Here is a 22775-nt window from a genome sequence, read left to right on the forward strand (position 1 = left end):
CCACGTAAGCACCAAACTAACGGAGTTAACCATCCGTTAGTCGTGGACCGTTAGAAACAAACACACATTTAGTTGGGATCGCCACCAGCCAATTGTTAAGTTGGGACTATTATTTGCCAACAGGTCATAGTTTGGATTATTTAAAACCAATTTTCCTTATTATTATTATATCATTTAAGTTGTTTAAATTAAAAATAAAAATTAAAAAAGAGAGCATTCACGTGGCCCACATTAGCTAGTCAAAAATAGAAAGGAAAAGTAAAAAATAAATAAAACATGGCCCACATCAACATCATCTTCTTACTCTATTTTCTTACAAAAATCGTTATCTTCTAACTCATAAAATAGTACCTTTTTTTCCTTTTCAATTCTCCCTTTGAATTCTTCGATTTTTTTATTGACTTAATTCGTTTATTTATTCAACTCACAATCACATATGACACTAAAGTTGTGTGGATTCAAAAATAATTTATTAAGATAAACTAAAAAAAAGAGATCAAAATAATTTTGATGATTCAATAATACTATTACTTGAATTTGAAGTTTGTTGTTACTTCGACTAGATGAATCATAGCAATGGAATAATAAAGTCACAGTTAGTTGGTTGGATGTATTCATTAACCATTTTTTTGGTACGAGAAATTTATCATGAATACACTTATCTATGTCGCTTTCGTTATTGTTGCTGGATTGGTTGTAGGGCTTGCTTCTATGGACCTGGAGTTTGTAGAGGTATCGCTAGACAAACCTTGAGCACCGCCAACTAACTTCGATGTGGTTTAAGGATTATAGTGACCTCAATAACCGAACTTTTACTAAAAAGGTTTTTAAAGGTCCGACCTAAGGTAACAAAAAACATTTGGGATAAAAAAATGCTGAGTTTTATGGGGAAAAGGAGGTTTTCGGCAAAAAAAACAAACGAAGACTAACAACGTTAGAAAATTGTTGAGTCAGAGTTCGTTGGTGGAAAATATGTTTAAAGGTGGGACCGCTAGCAAACATATCGTTAGTTGGAATTGTTATTTGCTGATAATTAATAGTTATTATGTAAATCCAATTTTCCATTAAACCAATATATCAACTGCTCCTTTCCAATGTGGTGTAGTGGTGAAGAGTTTGAGTTTCTTAATGGAGGCCCAAGTTCAATACTCACTTGCAATATTTTGGGGGACATATGTGGCTCAATGAAGGAAAAACTGAAATCTTTGTGATCTCTAGTTCGATCCTGAGGGCATCCGGTTTAGACCACTAGTAGGCCTACGGGTGGGTGGGTTTTTCCCGGAACTAGAGATAACTTGGAGGCGCTTAAGGGCAGCTGGCGGTGGCCTTTAGCCATTGGATCACCGCGTACGGAATACCTAGGCTATCTATGTTTGTTGGCCGTTAAAAAAAAAAGATTTTGCATTATGACCCTTCGGTTTCGCATTTGATGCTTTTTAAACAACGATACCAAGTCACATATGATTATATGATATATACGAATAGGTAGTATTAATGTCCGTAAAACACATTTCTAAAATTTGCAGCTGATATGATGATTATAATACCTTAAAGTTATGGTTATTGAATCTACTAGATGGGTGCCCGCGCAATGCAATGAGAAACACATACATTTGTAATCATGTAACAAGATTATGGGTGTTCGTTGTTCGATTTAAAACCAAAAAACATTCAAACCGATCATTGGTTTGATTTCACCGTTGATTTTTTTCATTAACGTTTAGCTAATTGTTTTCAATTTTCAAAGGTTCGTTTCGGTTTTCGACGATAAAAAACGGTTACTAGCGGTTTGATTGACGGCTTAATTTAAAAACCATTAAAACCAGACCACAAACGCCCCAACGTAAAATGTTATTTTTTTAAATGAAAAAAACTATAACAATATGATACTCAAATTAAAGAGAAAAACATGCTCGTTTTTATGATGTAATTTCTTAAAAAAAATATTAGCACGTGAAAAATCTATTAATGTTTAAAATCATAAGGGAGGTTGAGTTTAAAATGAAATTAAAAATCACATATGAGTGAAAGATCAAGGATCATAGTTATAATTATTTTTAAAATTTATAAAAGTTAAGCAAAGTGAAGAGGTTAATGTTGTAACTATTATTTAATAGTGGACAAGTTTGCTCTTATTTTAAAAGGTTGTATTATGTATTGATTGATTTGTAAATATTTTAAAACCAATGTGTTTTAATTTGTCATTCTCTCATACGATATAGATATAAATATAGATAATTAGATATAAATTAAGTCAGCAATATGTTTACTTTTGATTAATTCTCGGGCTTTAAAAATAAAAACTAGTTACAAATTAAACTTTCTATACGTTACTTCAATCCCATTTATCTTTCCGATCAAACCCGTATTTTGGTGTGGTTTCACAATTCTTTCTTCCAATTGTTACAATACACAAAAAAAGACATTTAGCTTATTCTAATATGCGGGGAAGGTTCATGTACATTTTGATCTTAACATGAGTACGTAGGAAATAATGTCAATATATTTAAAAATGTGAACGCAAGAAACAATACCAACTACATTATCAATCTACATAAACAATGACTTATAATAACAAAGAAAAGAACCTAAAAATTACAACAAAAGAATCAAAATCAAGAACAAAATAATAACAGCATATACCAGCAAATACTTATAACAGCAAAAAAAACATCTAATAATAACAACAAAATATAAATAAGCAAATACTTATAACGTCTTATAATCGAAAATTAGCAAATACGAACAAAAAATAGCAACAAATACCTATAAAAATAAATCTAATCATAACAACACATTGGTTAGCAACAATACTTGCATAGCGTATTTTCATTTGTCCCCGTCTTATTTTTTTAGGACAATAATTCACACTATCAAATATTTATTTCTAAATTACACATTGTTGTAAACGGCGAGATTTGAACTCTCTCTGTAAAAGAAAAAAAAAAACTTGTATATTTCAGCAGTTAGTGTGTAGAAAGTGGAGTACGACAGAAAAAAAAATCCCTTGAAAAGATTTTATTCAAACTTTGACTTAATAGCGGCAATTTAATTTACTACTTGAAGGGGGGCATTGAAGACAAATTAGAAACAGAATAATAGACTATTAGAAACAGAATAATAGACTACTCTGGCTTTGTCATATTAGAATACTAGGATATAGCCGATGTAATAAACGGTTGGTTAAAAAAATACAATAAAAAATTTAAATTTAATAAAATACGTAATAATATATGTTATCGATTCTTAAGATATAAATAATGATAAATAAAATTTTATAATTCACATATATCTAAAAATCTCATTTAATATAACATTTAAAGTTAAATTTGTAATTTGGTTAGTAATTATATAAATGGTGATAGTATTAGTTGGTATCTTGAGTTTGTTAAGACTCATACTCGTGCATTCGGATCAAATGCATGAGAAGCCTTCATTTACAAATAAAATAATCCGATGACTTGAGAAAATATTAGGAGCAACTTGAAAATTTTTAAATGTTTCGTTTATATATATTTAAGATTTATAGAAATATATAAAAGAAAATATTAATATATTTAGTGCCGGTAGTATCCATTTGGTATCAATCAAAATCATAAACTAAGTTTTATATTTATTTTTATCCAATAAACAAGTCGTATATGATTTGAAATTTATCAAGAGTACAAGACATCCAATTCATGACCATTTCATGTTCTTTCAAAAATATTATAAGTTGTTTGTTTTCTATTAGTTTAAATATGTCGTACGATATTTCCTTCTTTTTTTTCATCTTCATCAAATCTAATTTGCGATTCATTTTATATTATGAGATTGATAAATGATTTGTTTTTGTATGATGTGGCCAACCAAGGTAGACCCTAAGACTGTTCTTTGCGGAGGGATTTCGTCGTCCCTCCATGTCATCGTTATATAGAAAACGGGGCTTCGAAACCCCTCTCCATCACGCTCATTGTGGTTTAATGCCCCATTACCATGTATGTATGCGTGCGTGCGTGTATGTATGTGTTGGTGAGAGACGGAGAGAATGAGAAAACACATGTGATGCATGTTATGCATGTATGTGTTGGCAAGAGGAGCGAGAGAAAAAAACACATGACACCACCTCTTTCCTCCTACACTGCCCCTACCTTTACCGTCCCTAGGCGGTGTCCCCCCCCCCTAAGCCGCCTTCCATACCGCCCATAGCAAACCATCTAATAGACTAGTACTGACTTACTGAGTTAATTTCTACTTTATGAATATTAATTTATTAGATAAATGTTATTATTGTTATTTTTAGGGGGTAAAATAGCTTACAACTATCAATATATATATATATATATATATATATATATATATTATAATAAATATGTTTTTTTAATCATGGTTTTAATATTATGAGTTTTATTCATTTTAATAATTTTTGCATTTATCAGAATAAGATAAAATTAGAGTAATAACATGTTTTGTTATTTATTATTCCAACTAATAACCATCTTTTAAAAGAAACATGAGAAAACTTAAGAAGTTTTAAGAAGGAGTTAGGATGATAAATCAAATCATATATTTTACTACTAATCAGTCTCTCCTATTGATTGATTTTCACTTTGTAGGGTTATGCGTTAGTATATGTAAGAAATCAGTGTAGATGGGTTGACATTACCAGGATGATAGGTTGGATGGATTTCTCCGCTATAGAAAACACAAAGAAGACTGTTGGAATAATGTTATTAATGTGTTATTTTCTTGATATCCACTATGTAACATTTCCCAATTATATACGAGACATGCCTAGTTACGTATGTAACATAGCTTTAAAACTTTTGAATCTAAATGTAACTGAACTGTAAATAAAGTAATAATAATCCTCATCACATTCAATTTTAGCAAGCATGTGCGGAATCAAGATATTGGCGGATTAGGTTGATTCACAACACAATATGTCACAAATTGTTGATTTTTAGCTTGATTCAACAAATACATACTATTTAGCTTGATTCATATTGGTTGATTAGGTTGTTTTTAGCTATTAGTTAAACAAATAAATAAGAATAAAAATGGTAAAATCGTCCATGAAGTTTGGTTACTTTTGTGACCGGAGCCAATTGAAAAGGATCAACATACCCCTCATTTAACGCAAAAAAATAAATAAATGAAAAATAGCGGAGTTCGTGATTTGGATAAACCTTTTTTGAACGTAAGTCACAATAACTTTTTGCCAATTTACTCTACTAATTAGCTTAATTCATATGAATCAAATCCAGATTCAGTTTATGAATCGACTTCATTTGGCATTTCCATTCTGAAGATTGGTTGGTCATGTGGGGTTTCGGATTGGTGAAATCGGTCTAAACAAACCATGGTACCACTATTTCTCATGCTTTATGCATAAGAGCAATTTATGAATTATAGAAAATATTATTGGGTCTATTCTCACAAGACACAATAAGTGACAACGAAACTGATAACTAGTAGTTTTATCAAACTTAACATAAAACTTAACGAAATTTAGTACCAGACCCGAACTTGTTACAACATTAAAAACCACACAGCCCAGACTTACAGCTTTAAAACTTAGACTTTAACATGCACTAGACCAGTAGACCACATAGGTCATTTGTGTAACTAGCTCAATAATTTTAGATACATGTTTTGCCTTGGTCAAAAATTAAAATAGAAAGACGCCGATAGATATGCTTCACATGTGAGAGCATTCACATCTTATCCCCAATATTTTGTGAGGGATGCTTTTATAACGTACAGAGTGATTTAGGACTTTAGGGTGTTGTGTGAGGAGGAAAAAAAATACAGTGATTTTTTTGTATATTTGAGAAGTTATTGTTCACCCCCTATGTTTTTTAATACTTTTTGAAATTGGTAGTGAGTGGAGAATTTAGAAAGAATAATGATAAAAATATAAAAAAAAAATTATTTAATTGAAAAAGAAAGAGAACATATAGTGATTTTTAGTGCAATTTTAAGATGTGAATGCTCGACGGTGATTTGATTTTTCCGGGTGTTTTCAAATGATCCCAACCTTATGTTAGTAAGATAATGAGAGAATAATATAACCAAATTTGGCAAGTAGTTCATAAATCCAATACACTCATAAACATGTTTTGAAAGTTCTTCAAATACTACATGGTTCATATTCATCAAAAAAACAAGAAAACTAGTATTTATTTTCAATATATTGCTTTATAAAACAACTTACAAAAGGCCAGTCTGATTGCATCATCTTCTAAGACAACCACCAATCTGGTCCTCCTGGTTTCTTCACCAGAATCTGATTATACTCTGGTCTCGATGTCTGCAATACATTCGTCGTCAGATTCATTTTATTACAAATAATTGCTTCTTGAAATAAACAGATTTGAATAATCAACTTATATACGCGCTCCTAATTAAGAACTTTATTTACGTTTTCAAAAACCATCTCTTTACTTTCACAAAAATGTCAGTTTATTATAACATGATTTGGAAAACATCAAATTTCAAGATACATACTAAAACAGATATCCAGTTATCCAAACACCCTGAATATTTGTGGGTTTTATTCTAACAGTCTATATTACAAGAAATATATCTTTATCAGTAAAATCTTTTATTTTATGTTTGTATATTATTCATTTTTTTTATCAAACAGTACTAGCTAGAAGTAAAACTTTACTAGTATTTATTTAAATAAAAATATAGCATAAACAAGATAACTCACTACCTACCAAATAAGAAACAACAAAAGGATATCACTTTCAAAATGATGTTTAATAAATGATAATTATATATTTTTTTGACTATTGTTAAAAATTACAAAATATATCAACTGAACACAGTATTTTTCATATGCAACTTAGTTAATAGCATGCAGACACCAGAACTGATACTTAGTGCATTAAATAAAATTTTTATTCATGCCTACAAAGTACAAACAATATACTTGAATGATTCACTCAATTCCTACATGACGACCAAACATGATAAAGAAATGTAATAACCCATTTCATTATCTAGATCATTCCATAACAATATGATGGCTTTAAAAATTTAAAGAAGATTTTGTTTAATTGGTAACTATCAACCCCAAAGAATAGGCCAATAATGATCATATATGAGAGCAAAAAAGAATAAATTATAATCTTATTTAAAACTACTACTCATACTTATAACTTATAAGCAGAAGCAGATAATCAACTCACAGAAACCAACTTATTTGACCTAAAAAAGGAAAACTTGTAATTTTGAATCTACCGAAAATTACAGTTGTCAAAGGCGCAAGGGTTGAGCCTTGGGCCTAGGCGCAAAGGTTGAGCCTTGGGTCTAGGCGCAAAGCACTTAAAAAGTGAGGTTCTTGAATAAGCAAGACGCTATGCATAAACATACCATTTTTTGGGGTTTTAGACATGTTTTAGGCTAGTTTAGGCTGATTCCAGACCGTTTTTTTATGTGGCTTTCAAATTTTTCCAGAACTTTTAGGATTTGGCTGGAATCTGACCAAAATCTGGCCAACAGCCGCCCAAAGGTCGCCTTCATCCCGCCTCGCCTCGCCTCACCTCACCTCACCTCAGGCCTCAGGGCCTAGGCGCATGGCCGAAGGGCTCTTGACAACACAGCCTAGTATCAGTTTGACATACAATATTCTAAACTGCTTATACCAAACAACTTATATAGGCATAAACACCATTTTTTTCATTCAAACACACAAAAGTTTTATCTGCTTTTAAAAGTAGCAAAAAGCAGATAAGTTGTTTAAATAAGCAAGCCGGAACAATATAAACATTTCATCTTCTCCATCTAGAATCAAAGAAGAGAAACGCATCATTCATTGAAATCCTAATTCAGTACATTATTTATCAAACACATGTAAATCTTACTTAACATATTCAAACATGGTTATCATATATCTAGGCCTGTAAAAGAACCGAACTTCCAGTGAAAAGCACGTGAACCGTTCGACAGGACGTTCGTTTATTTGTTAAACAAACGAACGAACATGAACATCATGTTTCGTTCATTCATTTACATTCACGAACGTTCGTTCATTTATGTCCATTTGTTTATGTTCGTTTAACCCATTTAACTATGTAATTTTTATAGCTTTTAAAAATAAATAAGCATGTTATGTAAATAAGAACCCATATCCATATCCCATTTCTATGCTAAAAAGTAAAAACTAATTTAAATGTGTTTGTTAGACATTACTGATATGCAATTAAAATCGGTGGTATCTCGGTTATCAATCCTCATATGAAATAATATCGGCGATATTGATCTCGGTTAAGTCTTAATTTTCAAATTTTGGTGTTTAATGTTAGTGTTTTGAGTCTTAACTCAGTTCCTACTTCCTACTTAAATTAGTATTAAAATTAAAGATATCCCACCGCGATAACTGATATCTCAAATATTGGTCCTCGAACGATACCCGATATTTTTCCGCATTAACTGCTTAGCACAAAAAACACTCCAAGTGGCAATTTTTAAAAACCTAACTGTGTACAAAATTCCAAATAATCAGGGTTAAACCATTAGCATGTCAATTTCATATAATTACTACATAGCAACATGATAATTTTCACCAATTATTTTAGCAATTCAAAAAATAAATAAAAAAACTATTGATCATCAAATATTAAAATTCAAAAATAGAATTAAATAAAAAAAAACTCACGAGATCTTTGAACATGATGAAGGCAACGAGGAAGAAGAGAACGAATAATATCTCAAACTCAGCGAATCGAACGAATCGAAAGACTGAGTCAACGGCCCGAGTTAGAACCGAGTCGTCGTCTCGTCTTCTAACGGATCCTGATCGTTTCGCCATATGTGATTTCTGAAGAATTTAGTTAATTATTGGATTTGATTGATTGATTGTTTGGTGTAATTGATATGATATTGGTTATTTATTAATTTGGACAAAATGTTTGTAGAATTGAGATCAGTTTTGGGGGAAAAGAAGGTTCACAGGTAATGGTTTAGACTTGGACCAAAATAGGAGGGGTGAATTGGTAAATTACTGTTTAATTTTTTTTTAAACGTTGTGTTTTAGGCCACCGTACTTCCTAAATTGGAGAATTCTTTGGCTAGACAATGTTATTTTAGCCGGGTCCACTATGGGTTCAGAGCCTGGCTTGTGCGAACCCCCATGAAACCATATCGTTAGTTGTCACTTGATAATCATTTTATTGTCACGATGAGTAACACACGGTGGAACGATAACCCGAGTGAACTCGAGATTCGATCCGATAACCTTGCATATTAGCTCAAATCCTTAACACACATTTTATTTTTTAATTTCTATTTTATTTTATTTTATTTTATTTTTGTGAAAAAAAAATTGTAAGGACTCCTAGTCTACTCATATATCCACTAGTATACCTAGTGTGATTTAAACACTCAAGCTTTAAATGATGGAGCACCAATTATACACCTAGATATTATTGGTAGGGTGAGAAAGACTAGATTTTTAGACAATATATCTATATTAATTTATATGTAATTGTGGCACATCTGGTGTGACACATGTATGCTTGATGGAGAACCTCTCGAATTCCGATTTTTCGAAGGAGTGTTAAACACACCCCTTCAGATTCTTTGAATGCACTTGAAGTCACGAATTTCATCTTTCATTTTAATACGAGACATGATATAGTTTTACAAAAATAATAATCATAATAATTTCACAATTAAAAAAATAATAATCTCTCAACTCTCAAGTCGTTTGGTATTTTGGTTGGTTCACATAGTTTCACAAGTCAACGTTTGTATGTTTTTTTAGGTCATTTGTAGTTGGGGAGGGATGCGACGAACAAACAAGGCAACGTTAGAGTTGTTCGGAATTGACCTCATGTAGCACAAGCATTTCTCGTCTTATCCATGAACCTCTTCTCTTCTTTGTATTCCCCTCTCACGAAAATAGTCGGTGCCATTTGTAGATCATGTGTGGTGACAGAGTTTCGCTTTTTTTTTCTCCTTCGAACTCCTCTTTAGTCTTTACATATGAATGTTTCAAAACGTTCATTACATGCAATCTAAGTTTAAGTTTTATCTAAGACTATCGTTAATGGAGTCATAAGTGATAGGCTAAGAAATAATTTTGACAATTTAGATACATACTAAAAAGAGAAAAGGAAAGTAAAATGAAATAAAATTACTTAATGTGATTAGTTCATCTATATTTAGTTTATTTAGTTAGATGAGCCGGAGAATTAGTGTGGGTAAGGTTCATGGGTAGTTTTTCACATGGCAAACCCACCCAGTGGCGGATCTAGACTCGAAACCGAACCGGAGAGCTCAAATTTTTTTCCCCCATATTTAATACAATGTTAATGAAACAAATATAAAGAACACGACAACAAATAAATTTAAACTAACCGGGTTAACGAACCAACAGTGCCGGATCTAGGTTGGGCTGTAAATATCTCCTCTAGCTTGAAACCGAGCCATTAAATCTTCTTCATTTACTTTATCAAACGTTTCTCTTTCGACCGCACAAACTAAAGCATTGTTTAAATACTCATTACCCATTCGATTGAGCAAATCCGTCTTGATAAGCTTCATTTTAGAGAAACATCTTTCAACGGTTGCAGTTGCAACCGGTAAAACCAATGCTAGCTTCAATATTCGATAAATCAAAGGAAAAGTTACGTGTTATCCGGTTTCCACCATTACACGAGCAAGATCACTCATTCCACCAAGTTTTGCAAATTTACCATCTTCCTTTAAAGTGTAATTAAAGGTCGTAAGATAACCCGAAATACACCATCTTTCTTCGTTAGTAAAATCATTCGGATACATCTCTGAAAAAACCACTATCTTAGATATGTCAAACTTGGAAAAAGAATCACAAGAATTTAAACCCGACATATTTTCTAACAAAGTAGTTGAGACCTCACTAAATCTATTTCCAATTTCTTGAATTTGCATATCCAAGACCGTATTAAAAACTTCAACCTCAAAATGATGTCGATTAGTAATAACATACTTCCGGTTTCTTTGATTACCATAACTTCCCTTCATATCTAACATCTTAATCTTGTTTTTTTTACAAAAAGATGTAACTATTGCCAACATCTTCTCAAATCATGTTTGTCTTAGATTATTCAATGCTCAATTTGTCCCGCTTATCAACTTAGACGCTTCCAACAAATCTTGACTCTTTTTTTGAAGATGTTTTGATAAAATATTTGTGAGGCCTAAAATTTCGTCCAACAAGTGCATATAAAACACAAATTCAAGAGTCTTAAAATATGATTAGAATACATTTCGCATTGTATCTTTGTTACACACTATCTTCATCTAATTTAATAAATTGAAGCACCTCAACAACTTCCGGGAATAATTTTAACAAACTTGTGATTGTTCTATGATGAGAACCCCATCTCGTAAGATAACCCGGAATACACCCTCATTCTTCGTTAGTAAAATCATTCAGATACATCTATGAAAAAACCACTATCTTAGATATGTCAAACTTGGAAAACGAATCACAAGGATTTAAACCCGACATATTTTCTAACAAAGTAGTTGAGACCTCACTAAATCTATTTCCAATTTCTTGAATTTGCATATCCAAGACCGTATTAAAAACTTCAACCTCAAAATGATGTCGATTAGTAATGACATACTTCCGGTTTCTTTGATTACCATAACTTCCCTCCATATCTAACATCTTAATCTTGTTTTTTTCACAAAAAGATGTAACTATTGCCAACATCTTCTCAAATCATGTTTGTCTTAGATTATTCAATGCTCAATTTGTCCCGCTTATCAACTTAGATGCTTCCAACAAATCTTGACTCTTTTTTTTAAGATGTTTTGATAAAATATTTGTGAGGCCTAAAATTTCGTCCAACAAGTGCATATAAAACACAAATTCAAGAGTCTTAAAATATGATTAGAATACATTTCGCATTGTATCTTTGTTACACACTATCTCCATCTAATTTAATAAATTGAAGCACCTCAACAACATCCGGGAATAATTTTAACAAACTTGTGCTTGTTCTATGATGAGAACCCCATCTCGTAAGATAACCCGGAATACACCCTTTTTCTTCGTTAGTAAAATCATTCGGATACATCTCTGAAAAAACCACTATCTTAGATATGTCAAACTTGGAAAACGAATCACAAGGATTTAAACCCGACATATTTTCTAACAAAGTAGTTGAGACATCACTAAATCTATTTCCAATTTCTTGAATTTGCATATCCAAGACCGTATTAAAAACTTCAACCTCAAAATGATGTCGATTAGTAATGACATACTTCTGATTTCTTTGATTACCATAATTTTCCTCCATATCTAACATCTTAATCTTGTTTTTTTCACAAAAAGATGTAACTATTGCCAACATCTTCTCAAATCATGTTTGTCTTAGATTATTCAATGCTCAATTTGTCCCGCTTATCAACTTAGACGCTTCCAACAAATCTTGACTCTTTTTTTGAAGATGTTTTGATAAAACATTTGTGAGGCCTAAAATTTCGTCCAACAAGTGCATATAAAACACAAATTCAAGAGTCTTAAAATATGATATAATACATTTCGCATTGTATCTTTGTTGCACACTATCTCCCTCTAATTAAATAAATTGAAGCACCTCAACAACTTCCTGGAATAATTTTAACAAACTTGTGATTGTTCTATGATGAGAACCCCATCTCGTGTCTCCTGCTCGTGCAAGGGAAATCTCTTGATTTAATCATTTTTCTGTTTTTTTTTGTTGTGAAAGGTGGGTTAATGAGTTGGTTAGGTTAATGGTTTTTTTTTTGTTTGGGCTTTATCTTTTGATTGGGTTTAAAACATATATTAGTTGGGCTTAAAATCTTAGCCGAAAAGTTATTTTTTTTCCAGCCGTAACGAAACACGAAAATCGACCAATTTTTTTTTTACACTACCCGTAAAAATTTGAGCCGTAGCGGAGGCTACGGCTCGACATAAGGTATGTCCGCACTGAACCCACCCCTAACTATATGAGTAGTTTGCCAAATTACAATTTGTGTCAAAGGTTTACCGTGTGGTTATATGACTTTTGAAGAAATTAAAATACCCATTAATAATCAGTTTATTACATATATTACAAGAAAAGTTTTAAGGTAGTTATGAGTAGGTGTTTCCAGTTATTTTCTGGTTTGTGAGTACTTGATGGTAAAAATGAAATAACAATGTATGATTGACCGGTGAATGGGTACCCATGAGTGCCTATTCCCCTCTTAACAAGGAGTGACCTGTTAGCTAATGAGATAAGATAAATCATAGTTTACGTTTGGTATATGACCTAGGTAAAAAGTAATAATTCGATGGTATAACAACACTCACACATTGCATGTCATTTCTGAAAGATATACATAACAATATCATATATAATTATATAAAAAAGAATAAAATTCTTGATATTATAATATTATTTTTTTAAAATAATAAATCATATAAAAGTTGCTTGAGTTAATAAAAATTGACCAAAATGGTGTTTAAAGGGAAAAAAAAGTCAAGTGTTTGTATCATTGTATTTGTATGTCGTTAATAATTTTCAGATAAATCTTAACTATTAAATTAATTTTATCAAGCATGCAAAATACTTGTTACATATTTTAGACAAAACTCACTTTGTATTTGTTCCATACGATATATGTCATATAATGACTAAGACAACATATCTAATCACTAAACTTATTTCATGTATAACTAAAACTAATAATAAATTAATTTAAGTGCATGGAGTCATGGACCATGAAATCACTTTCAAATCCACAATCATTCTCCATGGTTTTGCTAGTGAAACACTCTTTGAGTTGTGGTGATGGCAGTGGCGTCCAATTTAAGTGTTTTGGCTCCTTTTATCTTACTTATTTTCTTATAATAGGATTACAAAGTGCCTCAAAAGGAAAGATTCAATATACACATCATATCATAACTTTCATTCCAAGTTTCACTAAATTTATATACCCATTTTTCGATATTATGTATCGTTGTTTTTCTTTAAAATAAGATTGGTTGAGAACGAAAAGATAGATGGTGATCATGGCCGGTCTTGGGGAGGGACGGGGTGGGCGACAGTTCTAGGCCTGATCTCATAGGAAGGCGAGTAATTTTAGAATGCATGACTTGTGTATTTAAAGAGAACCAATTAACAATTGCACAAGTCATTTATATAGGAAAAAAAATAATTATGCACGCTTAAGTCCATATTATAACTCATTTAAAAAATAACTTAGGGGCCCGTATTTTTACTTGCCCTTGGTCCAAAATTCTTAACGATTATCGGGAACGGCCCTAACCGTGACCTATCGATCTATCTTCGTTCTTAAATGGGATGATAACAAACTTTGTTTTGTAATTTGTAATAAGTAATAATATATAATCTACCGGGCTAAGTTCTTTATGTTATTTGTTTTTATTTTTTATAATATATCTTCACTTTAAGTATAGCTAATAAACTGTATAGATCTTTATGTTCATATAATTTGTGATGCCATTATTTAACTTTTTTCACTAATTTATATGTTTTATATCAAACAAATATAATCCTATTAAAACATGAAATGCCATAAAATCTAAAGATGTGTGTGGAGTTGTTGAATGTTTCATTAACTTAGAAAATCAACATTTAACTTTTGGCTGCATGCACTACTTTAGTTGGCAAGACCTTTTAATCTCTCCACCTAACTCAAATCTTTAAACTCAAAGTTGAACTCAAAAGGGTTTTTGACTTTGCATTACAAGTACAATATTCTAAGTATCCTTAAATCACATTTGATGTCCAAAAAGATTATATGGTATATCTTAACTATAAAGCATACACAATACTCCATTATATAATCTACCTTCATAACTCCCTCATCAACTTCTCACCCATCTTTATAATGAAAGACCGAATGGAACGCCTTGTGATCTTCCCATTCACCGCTGGTTGTGTCAATTCTTCGAGTGTATCCGTTTGTATACAACATGAAAGACGACTAAAGGAGCATATCAACTCCGCTGGCACAGGTAAGCATACATATTTTGTATCTACATGTAAGAAGCAAAATGATTAGGTCAGGATTTTGGATAACACGTGAAAATCCAACTAAAATCCCGGTCTTTTTCAAAGAAAAGGAGAAATAATTAGATCAATATGAATCAGGGTGTTCATTGTTCATTCGATCGGATTGAAAAATAATAAAATTAGGCTGAATAGTTAACTATGGTATCAAGAAATGACTAACCAAACCAGCCATGTTGGATTGGTTGGCATGGGTTTGGCTAATTTTGTTTTTATATTTTTCAAAATTGTTAGTATAGTATGCACTAATTTTTTTTAAATGATGAATATAATATACATAGGTAACATAGCTACATATTTAAAAAAATAAAATGATGCTTAAGCAAACCATGAACTAATTACTCTATTACTCAAACTGGCCGAACCAACCGGCTTGCTTTAGTTTTAACTGTTTAATCCGTTTATGAGCATCCCTTATAGAATCATGAAGACATGATATTGATGACATGTTTCCTAATAAGGGGTATAATTGATTTTTGGTGTGTTATACAGTGGGTAGGTCATTGGAAGTTATTAAAGAAGCTAAAGGCACATCAAATGATGAAATGGTGAAGGGTATGTCCAAGTTTCCCATACTATCAAAACCTAATATATACATTGGGTTTCACAGGATCACTCAAACCATTAAAAGCTTGTCTCAATCACTTGGTGAGTCATGAATAATAATAATCTTCTCTTTTCTAAAGGCTTAGTTATAAACTTATAATATATAGAAAAAAATGTAGCTTTTTGTGACTTTAAACTTAGCCTACCGAATATGTCCGGTGAAGAAAACACATGGTTGTAACGTGGAGTGGTTCTTTACGTTATGTTGTTTCTTCTTTTTTTTAGTTTATTTATATCAATGTTGTAAGAGTAGGTTTATAAGGCCGAGTACTTTTCGAATATTCGTTACAAGGTATGTCACCGAGTGGAGTTTCTTTAACCCCGCATAGTTAGTAAGAATCGATCAAAAATTTTCAACATAAGCCAAAATCGCATCTAATCAGTGAACTTGGCCCGATTTTGACTTAAAAAAATAATACATAATTCGTATTTCTATAATATGAAAGAACAAATATTTTTTTTTAATTAGTGATTAGCAAATTTTAGAATAATTTATTATTTAAAGTGTATTTCTCTTATTTATATTGCTATTCACATATTTGTTATAAATATTAGTAAACTTATGATATTTGACACATATATAATATTCAAAAATTAATTTTCTCTATATTTACCATGTATGGGTACTCTCTAAGTACTCCCTGAGCACTCTGAGTACCCCCCCCCCAACTCCCCTCAGTCGTCTACCTAGTGACTTTTGCAACATTGGTTTATTTCATTCGTATTTATATTTATATTATTATTTAAAGGGACATTGGATTTTAATAATCCAAACTTTGGTCTTTTGGCCGGCATTAATCTCAACTTAAGAAATTCCGTATGTTAATCCCAACTTTCATCATATTTGCCTCCACCGAGTCCTTTCCTAGCAGAGACTAACCCATTTAGTTTTGGAGCAAAATATGTCATTTTCTCCAAGTTGAGAGGGTAAAACAAAACTTCCGTTATAAACCATGATTAACTTTCTTCTCCAACTAGGGTGCAAGCTGCAAACGAGCCAAGATCTACTATGCTCGATCTCGGCTCGTTTAACTTACACATAGCTCGAGGTCGGCTCGCTTCTATCCTTATATCTAGGGGTGTTCACGGTCTGGTTTTCGCGGGTTTTGGGTCAAACCGTGTACCGAACCGTTAGTAACGGTTTTTGATTCTTGTAAACCAAAACCAAACCGTTGAATTCTTAAACCAAACCGTTCAATACGGTTTGATTTCACGGTTTGGCCAGTGAATAATTTAAAAATGTTTAACGAATATAAATACAATTCGTTCATGGTGAAAGTTGATATTAACTTAAAGAGTTTCTTAAGTTGAGATTATTATCGGTCAATAGGCCAAAGTTTGGATTATTAAAATTCAATATCTCATATTTAAATTTATAACTTGAAAAATTTAATAAATTTCTCTTTATTTAGTATTTTATTTTATACAACCCGTATGATATAAGAGTTCTAACCTATACTACCCATATAAAGTTATCAATATTGTTTTACTCATTTGAATTATGGCGTTAGTAAACAAGGAGGATGTGGATGATCAAGAAATGGAGCTTGAAATTGGCCTTCCAACGAATGTAAAACATGTAACACACATCGGGTTCGATGGACCCTTGACCCAAGTTGCCAATGGTTGCAACCACTTGGCATTCATTGACATTCTCTCACTCTGTCCTGATTCCATGTCTCGGTTTGAGGAACGTGCTCCCGTTGTACCAACAAATGTAACTCAGGATACACAAAATACATCGTGTAAGTCACCCGAAGTTAAAGAAAAATGATACGAGTGTATACGAGATGACATATATGAAACACACTAGTGTACATAGGATACTATATACTTTTATAAAGTTGTATGAAGACTAGTTGTGTGAACCAAGTTGGCTGTTGTTGTGTGTGATAATGTTTCATTTCAGAAAATTTGACATGATTCAAACTATTCATGTGTAGCTTTGAAAAGGTTGTATTTGTTTTTACATATTTTGTATGTCCTTTGTTTCTCTACATATACATATAAAAAAGCCCATATAGTTATACATAACTCATAACTACAAATAAACCATAGGAAAATCTTTATATTCTTTTTAGCTTTTTTTTACAAAATAGGCTTAGTTTAGTGTTTGGTTTAGCTTTTTAAGCTTATGTTTATGAGCTTATATAAGCTCATTTAGAGAAGCTTATGTGAAGATGGTTTTTTAGCTTATGTGAAGAAACTTATTTGTTTAAGGTTGTATGTTACTCATTTTCCCTCAAATGGTGATGGATTAGTAATTATTGAAGCAACTATTGCTCTAACAAATTAAATAATGATGGATTTAACAACTTATTAAGATACATAATTAACCTGTAGAATATAAGCTAATCCAAACACTAAAAAATAGTTTATCAAATAATAAAAAATAAGCTATAATCTACTTTAAAATATAAGCATAAGCTAAAATAAAAAAGCTAGGCCAAACACTCCCTTATTATCTTCTACATCAAACTCTCTTCCAATAAACCATAGGTCATAAGACTCATAACTAATAATTACAAATATTTGAAACCTCAAATCCTAGATGCCATCAGCTAAGACGCCATTCAATGTATTGAATACTAAGGGTGTGCATGGAGTTTTTTAGATTGGTTTTGGGCTGAAACCAAATTAAAAACTGAAATTTCGTTTTTAAAAGCCATTCGGTTTTTGGTTGGGATCGGGTTTTTGGTTGGGATCGGTCTGTTTCGTTCTTCTTTGGTTTTACCATTTGGGCTTGAAAATTTTAAGCTGAAAAAAAAGTGGGCCAAATATAATGGAATTTGGCCCTTAATTTTTTTTTGTTACAATAATCAATTGATTATAATACATTTGGTCTAAACTCTATATTAAACTATTACAAATCACTAAAAGTTTAGAATAAAAACTATTTAATTCAGTTTTTTCGGTTTTAGTCACACGCAAAACCGATATTGAACCCAAAGTTCGGTTTTTACGCCAAACCGTTGATTTTTGTTTCGATTTGATATTACTAGTTTTCTCGATTTCCTAAATCGGTTTTCTCGGTATCATGCATATCCTCTACCAAATACGAGCTTGTGCATATCGTAAGTCCAAATTTCATTTAACGTTGTGATCCATTATATACAACAAATATGATTATCTTGATTTTAAATATTATCTTAGGTATAAACATTTAATTAATTCTTGTGAAACAAGTCACTTGTTAAGGGGACCAATATTTTAGCCATCGTATAAAACAAGCCAAAGCTAATAGAAATCTATAAGCTTGGTTCGGTTTTGGTCACACAGATAATTGAAACCGAATCGAAAAATTTGTTTTTATAAAAACATAAAACCTAACCGTTATTACCGTTATTTTGTTTGTTTCCGATATATTATTTCATGCACACCTCCGTCGTATACGAGTGCGTGTGCATACAATGCCATCTACAACCCTCCATGTAAAGTATCATTTGTGTACACCTTAAGGCTCCAATTATCCTTAGCATATATCATATCTACTTATCGTTAGGGATTATTATTTTGTCTCAAATACTTGTACTCGTACTCGTATCGTACCTGTACACGTATCTGTAACTGTACCGATTTTGTCTATTCGGTACGGGTATTGATATTCATTTTTATTGAATTTTGATACATCTACAATTGGATACATGTACGTATACGGTACTGATACGTTTGGTATTTTGTACCTGTTAGGAATAGGGTTTAATTGGAATTTTTCATATTTAATATATAAATAAATTCTCCAACCATGTTATTATTGAACAACTACCAAACGTTTCTTTAATATTAAATATTATAACATCCAAGACTCGAATAATCAAACAAATCACTTAAAATCAGCAACCGTATTATGGTTCTTCAATACTATCTTATAATTAAATTGGCGACCAATTTGATACTTGTACTAATTTGGTACCTGTTATATACATGTGCATCTACCGATATCTGGACTAATTCAGGGTGTTTGTTACTCGTACTGGTACTGGTTTCAAGATGGTCGAATATTTGAAAATGAAAAGGCAAAGTGGTAAAAAAACGGATACCATACCGAAATACCCGTACTCGCACCATACTGAAAAATTCGGTACGAGCATTAGTACATGTTTTTATTGATTTTTGATACGAGTATAATCGGGACATGTATAGATCCAGGTAGTGTCTCATGCTCATCCATACTTATCCCTTTGTAATATTAAATTATAAAATTTGAAATTTTATTTAAAGTGGTAATCCATTTTTACACATTATTTTGATTTAAATATAATCTTAGGTTTAAACATTTAATTAAATCTCGTTAAACATGTTACCTATCAACACAAGTCAAAAACCCGTACAACCATAATGCACAGGGTACAACTAATCAAGCTAGAACAAATCCGAAACAAATGAATCGTTCTCATGGATCCAAAAAAACAACTTCCAAAAAATAAAATGCAATTTAAAAGGAAAGAGCAAGCACAAATGATATTAATATTGGGGGAGGAATAATAATATTGTTTCCTTTGATCTTCCCAACCCCAATAATCATAAAACTCAGCATCATGGATTGATTATCATCTTTTTCCTCTTGATTGAACGAAATACTATAATATTATTAACGATGGTATTGATGGTCTCGAAATTAACCGGTGGCACGGAAGAACCACTCGTGCCACCGGTTAATTTTGCTAATGTTGAAGATCGGGTTTACCGATCTGGGTTCCCTCAACCTTCGAATTTCGCCTTTCTTAAGACCCTACAGCTTCGATCTATCATGTGAGTCGTTTGATTTTTGTAACATTTTTTTTCGTTAGGGTCCGCCTAGGCCCCGTCCTGCAGAAGGGGTAAGGTACTATGGTGGGGGCCACCTAGGCCTACGCTCCACGGTGTTCGAAATTATTATTATTTAATATAGTTTAAGTTTTTTTATATATTTATATTAAGGGGTAAGGTCTATGGTGGCCTGGTGGGGGACCGCCTAGGCCTTGCGCTCTACGTTGCCCGAAATTATTATTATTTAATATAGTTTAAGTTTTTTCTATATATATTTATGTTAGGGGCCTATTTTTTTATTATGGTATATAAATTTGGTGTTTGATGATGTAGATATTTGTGCCCGGAACCCTATCCGAAGGAGAATTTAGAGTTCCTAAAAGCGAATAATATTCGCTTATATCAATTTGCGATTGATGGCACAAAGGTTTGTTTCTTTGTTAATGTGATCAACAAGTTACAATGTGTATTTGTTTCAAAACCAATAATATGTTAAGAATAAGAAGAGTACAATTGCATGGTGTGGTTCTCAGTTATTGGTTCTACAACGAATTTCAAAAGAATAATGAATAATAAGTTGAGAACCGCACTGCATAAAAATAAACTGTTTTGGGTGTCACATTAAAGCGGTAGATACAATTATATTATGTGTATCCAGTGGTTTTCAACATATTATTGATTCTTAAACGAATGTCATTCTATATATATTTTCATTACCAAACTATATGTTTTGACAGTCTTCTTTATATTGATTTGGGTATGATATAAACACGCAGGAGCTTTCTCCAAACGTTTTAAGGAACTTTATAACGGAGACCTTGAAACTTTTGATCGGTATATATACTGAAAGTTAAATACAAAGTTTCACTATAATCGTTATAGAAAATATTTGTCGTATCAAGTACACGCATGTTTTCTTTTTCCAGATGTACGAATCCATCCGGTTCTAATACATTGCAAACAAGGAAAGGTATGTAACATGTCATGTCTTCACATAGTTGCAAAAATCATTTAATAAGTGTCGGTTTTTAAAAATTCGAATAAATGTATTATGATGGCAGCATCGAACGGGTTGTGTTGTGGGGTCGTTAAGGAAGTTACAAAACTGGTGTTTATCGTTGGTGTTGGATGAATACAAGTTTCACGCAGGCGTGAAATCACGAGACACAGACATAAAGTTCTTGGAAACATATGATGTATCACACCTATGACAAAGCCTTCAAACGTCTATCTATCAATATCATGGATACGGTTCCAAAACCGAAGAAGATTGCTATAGAGAGAAGATGCGTCACACAAATCTTAGATAACCTATGTTTAGATCCATCTTCTTTCATTTGGTTAAACTATGATGATGATGTTTAATGATAAGTTTCATTTGAACATTATATCCAACCATTGGTTTAAGTTGTAATGAAGGTAATTGGATGGATTACTCTAACTTTGGGGAAAACAAAGACTTTGTGAATTGTCTATATGAATAACGATACAAACGAGTCGAGCTGTTAGTGAGCTACTTGAGCTTGGGTTGATAAAAAACTCAAAACGAGCCGAGATTTTCTAGCTCGAGTTGAGCCTGAGCCTCAAATAAAGCTCGACTAGTTATTGAGCCCGAGCTCAAGCCTTGTGCGGGATGCTCGTTTAGGCTCGTCGAGCCTCGTGTATATTTAAGTTTTACCTCGTTTGACTTCTATGCATTAATTTCACGCTGCATAGCTGAGCTTGAGCCAAGCTTTAGCTCGTTTAAGGTACTACGCAAACTCGAGCCGAGCTTAGGCTTGTTTAAGGTTTCTCAAAGATATTTAACAAAAACTAAAAACTTATATAAGTTAATTAATAAATAGTAAACAAGTCGTGCCCGAGCTTGAAAAAACAACTCACAGGCCAAGCTCTAGCTCTAGCCCTCGCAACTCAAAACGAGCCTTTTGACCTCTAGAACACGCGCACACGTTGACATTCATGTTAACGAGATGATCACCATAACATAATCGGCCTTATCTTTGGTTGGTTCACATGTGAAGTGCATAGAATACTAGAATCTTAAGATAATCAAATACGCGTTAACAAACACATGGTATCGATTTTTCATCTCTGTTTGGATAAATGGCATTTTAAGAGATTGTCTGATACACGAATAACAAGATTCAAACAATCGAATGTAGTAAAACAAGTTATACGATATAATATCGAACGGGTCAATGTTATTTAAACTCAAAACGAACTAACGATCGCATAATCAGTCTTAGCCAAGTATGAAGGGCTGCAAAATCCTTCACTACAAAGTAAAACAACAAACTAAAAAAACAAATGAATCAAGACCAATGGGCCTCTTAAGTCTTAACACCTAGAGTTAGAACTCAGTCCTACTCTAAAACAATAATAAATAATTTCTAA

At 32.0% G+C, this 22775-nt stretch overlaps 1 protein-coding gene, 1 long non-coding RNA gene and 1 pseudogene across 3 annotated transcripts; 2 read left to right on the forward strand and 1 right to left on the reverse strand.

Moving 5' to 3' along the window:
* Window positions 1–6097: 6097 nt before the first annotated feature.
* LOC143589855 (uncharacterized) lies at window positions 6098–8836 on the reverse strand. Its single transcript, XR_013145362.1, has 2 exons — window positions 8648–8836; window positions 6098–6292 (listed from the first exon to the last, which is right to left on the reverse strand). It is a non-coding gene; the product is annotated as an uncharacterized LOC143589855 (long non-coding RNA).
* Window positions 8837–14813: 5977 nt separating this feature from the next.
* On the forward strand, window positions 14814–17559 carry LOC143589856 (CRIB domain-containing protein RIC4-like). Its single transcript, XM_077070494.1, has 3 exons — window positions 14814–14971; window positions 15519–15674; window positions 17144–17559. The coding sequence occupies exons 1-3, from the start codon at window positions 14845–14847 to the stop codon at window positions 17404–17406; spliced, it is 546 nt and encodes a 181-aa protein (XP_076926609.1). The 5' UTR covers window positions 14814–14844; the 3' UTR covers window positions 17407–17559.
* A 2670-nt stretch (window positions 17560–20229) lies between these two features.
* Window positions 20230–21829, forward strand: LOC143589845 (inositol diphosphatase DSP3-like; annotated as a pseudogene). The gene is made up of 5 exons (XR_013145359.1): window positions 20230–20384; window positions 20715–20808; window positions 21158–21215; window positions 21308–21351; window positions 21443–21829. The product of XR_013145359.1 is annotated as an inositol diphosphatase DSP3-like (transcript).
* The last annotated feature ends 946 nt before the right edge of the window (window positions 21830–22775 follow it).

This window comes from Bidens hawaiensis, unplaced genomic scaffold, assembly GCF_021521415.1.
Source record: "Bidens hawaiensis isolate Kalapana, Puna unplaced genomic scaffold, B.hawaiensis_p1.1 tig00037936_1, whole genome shotgun sequence".
Lineage (NCBI taxonomy): Eukaryota > Viridiplantae > Streptophyta > Magnoliopsida > Asterales > Asteraceae > Bidens > Bidens hawaiensis.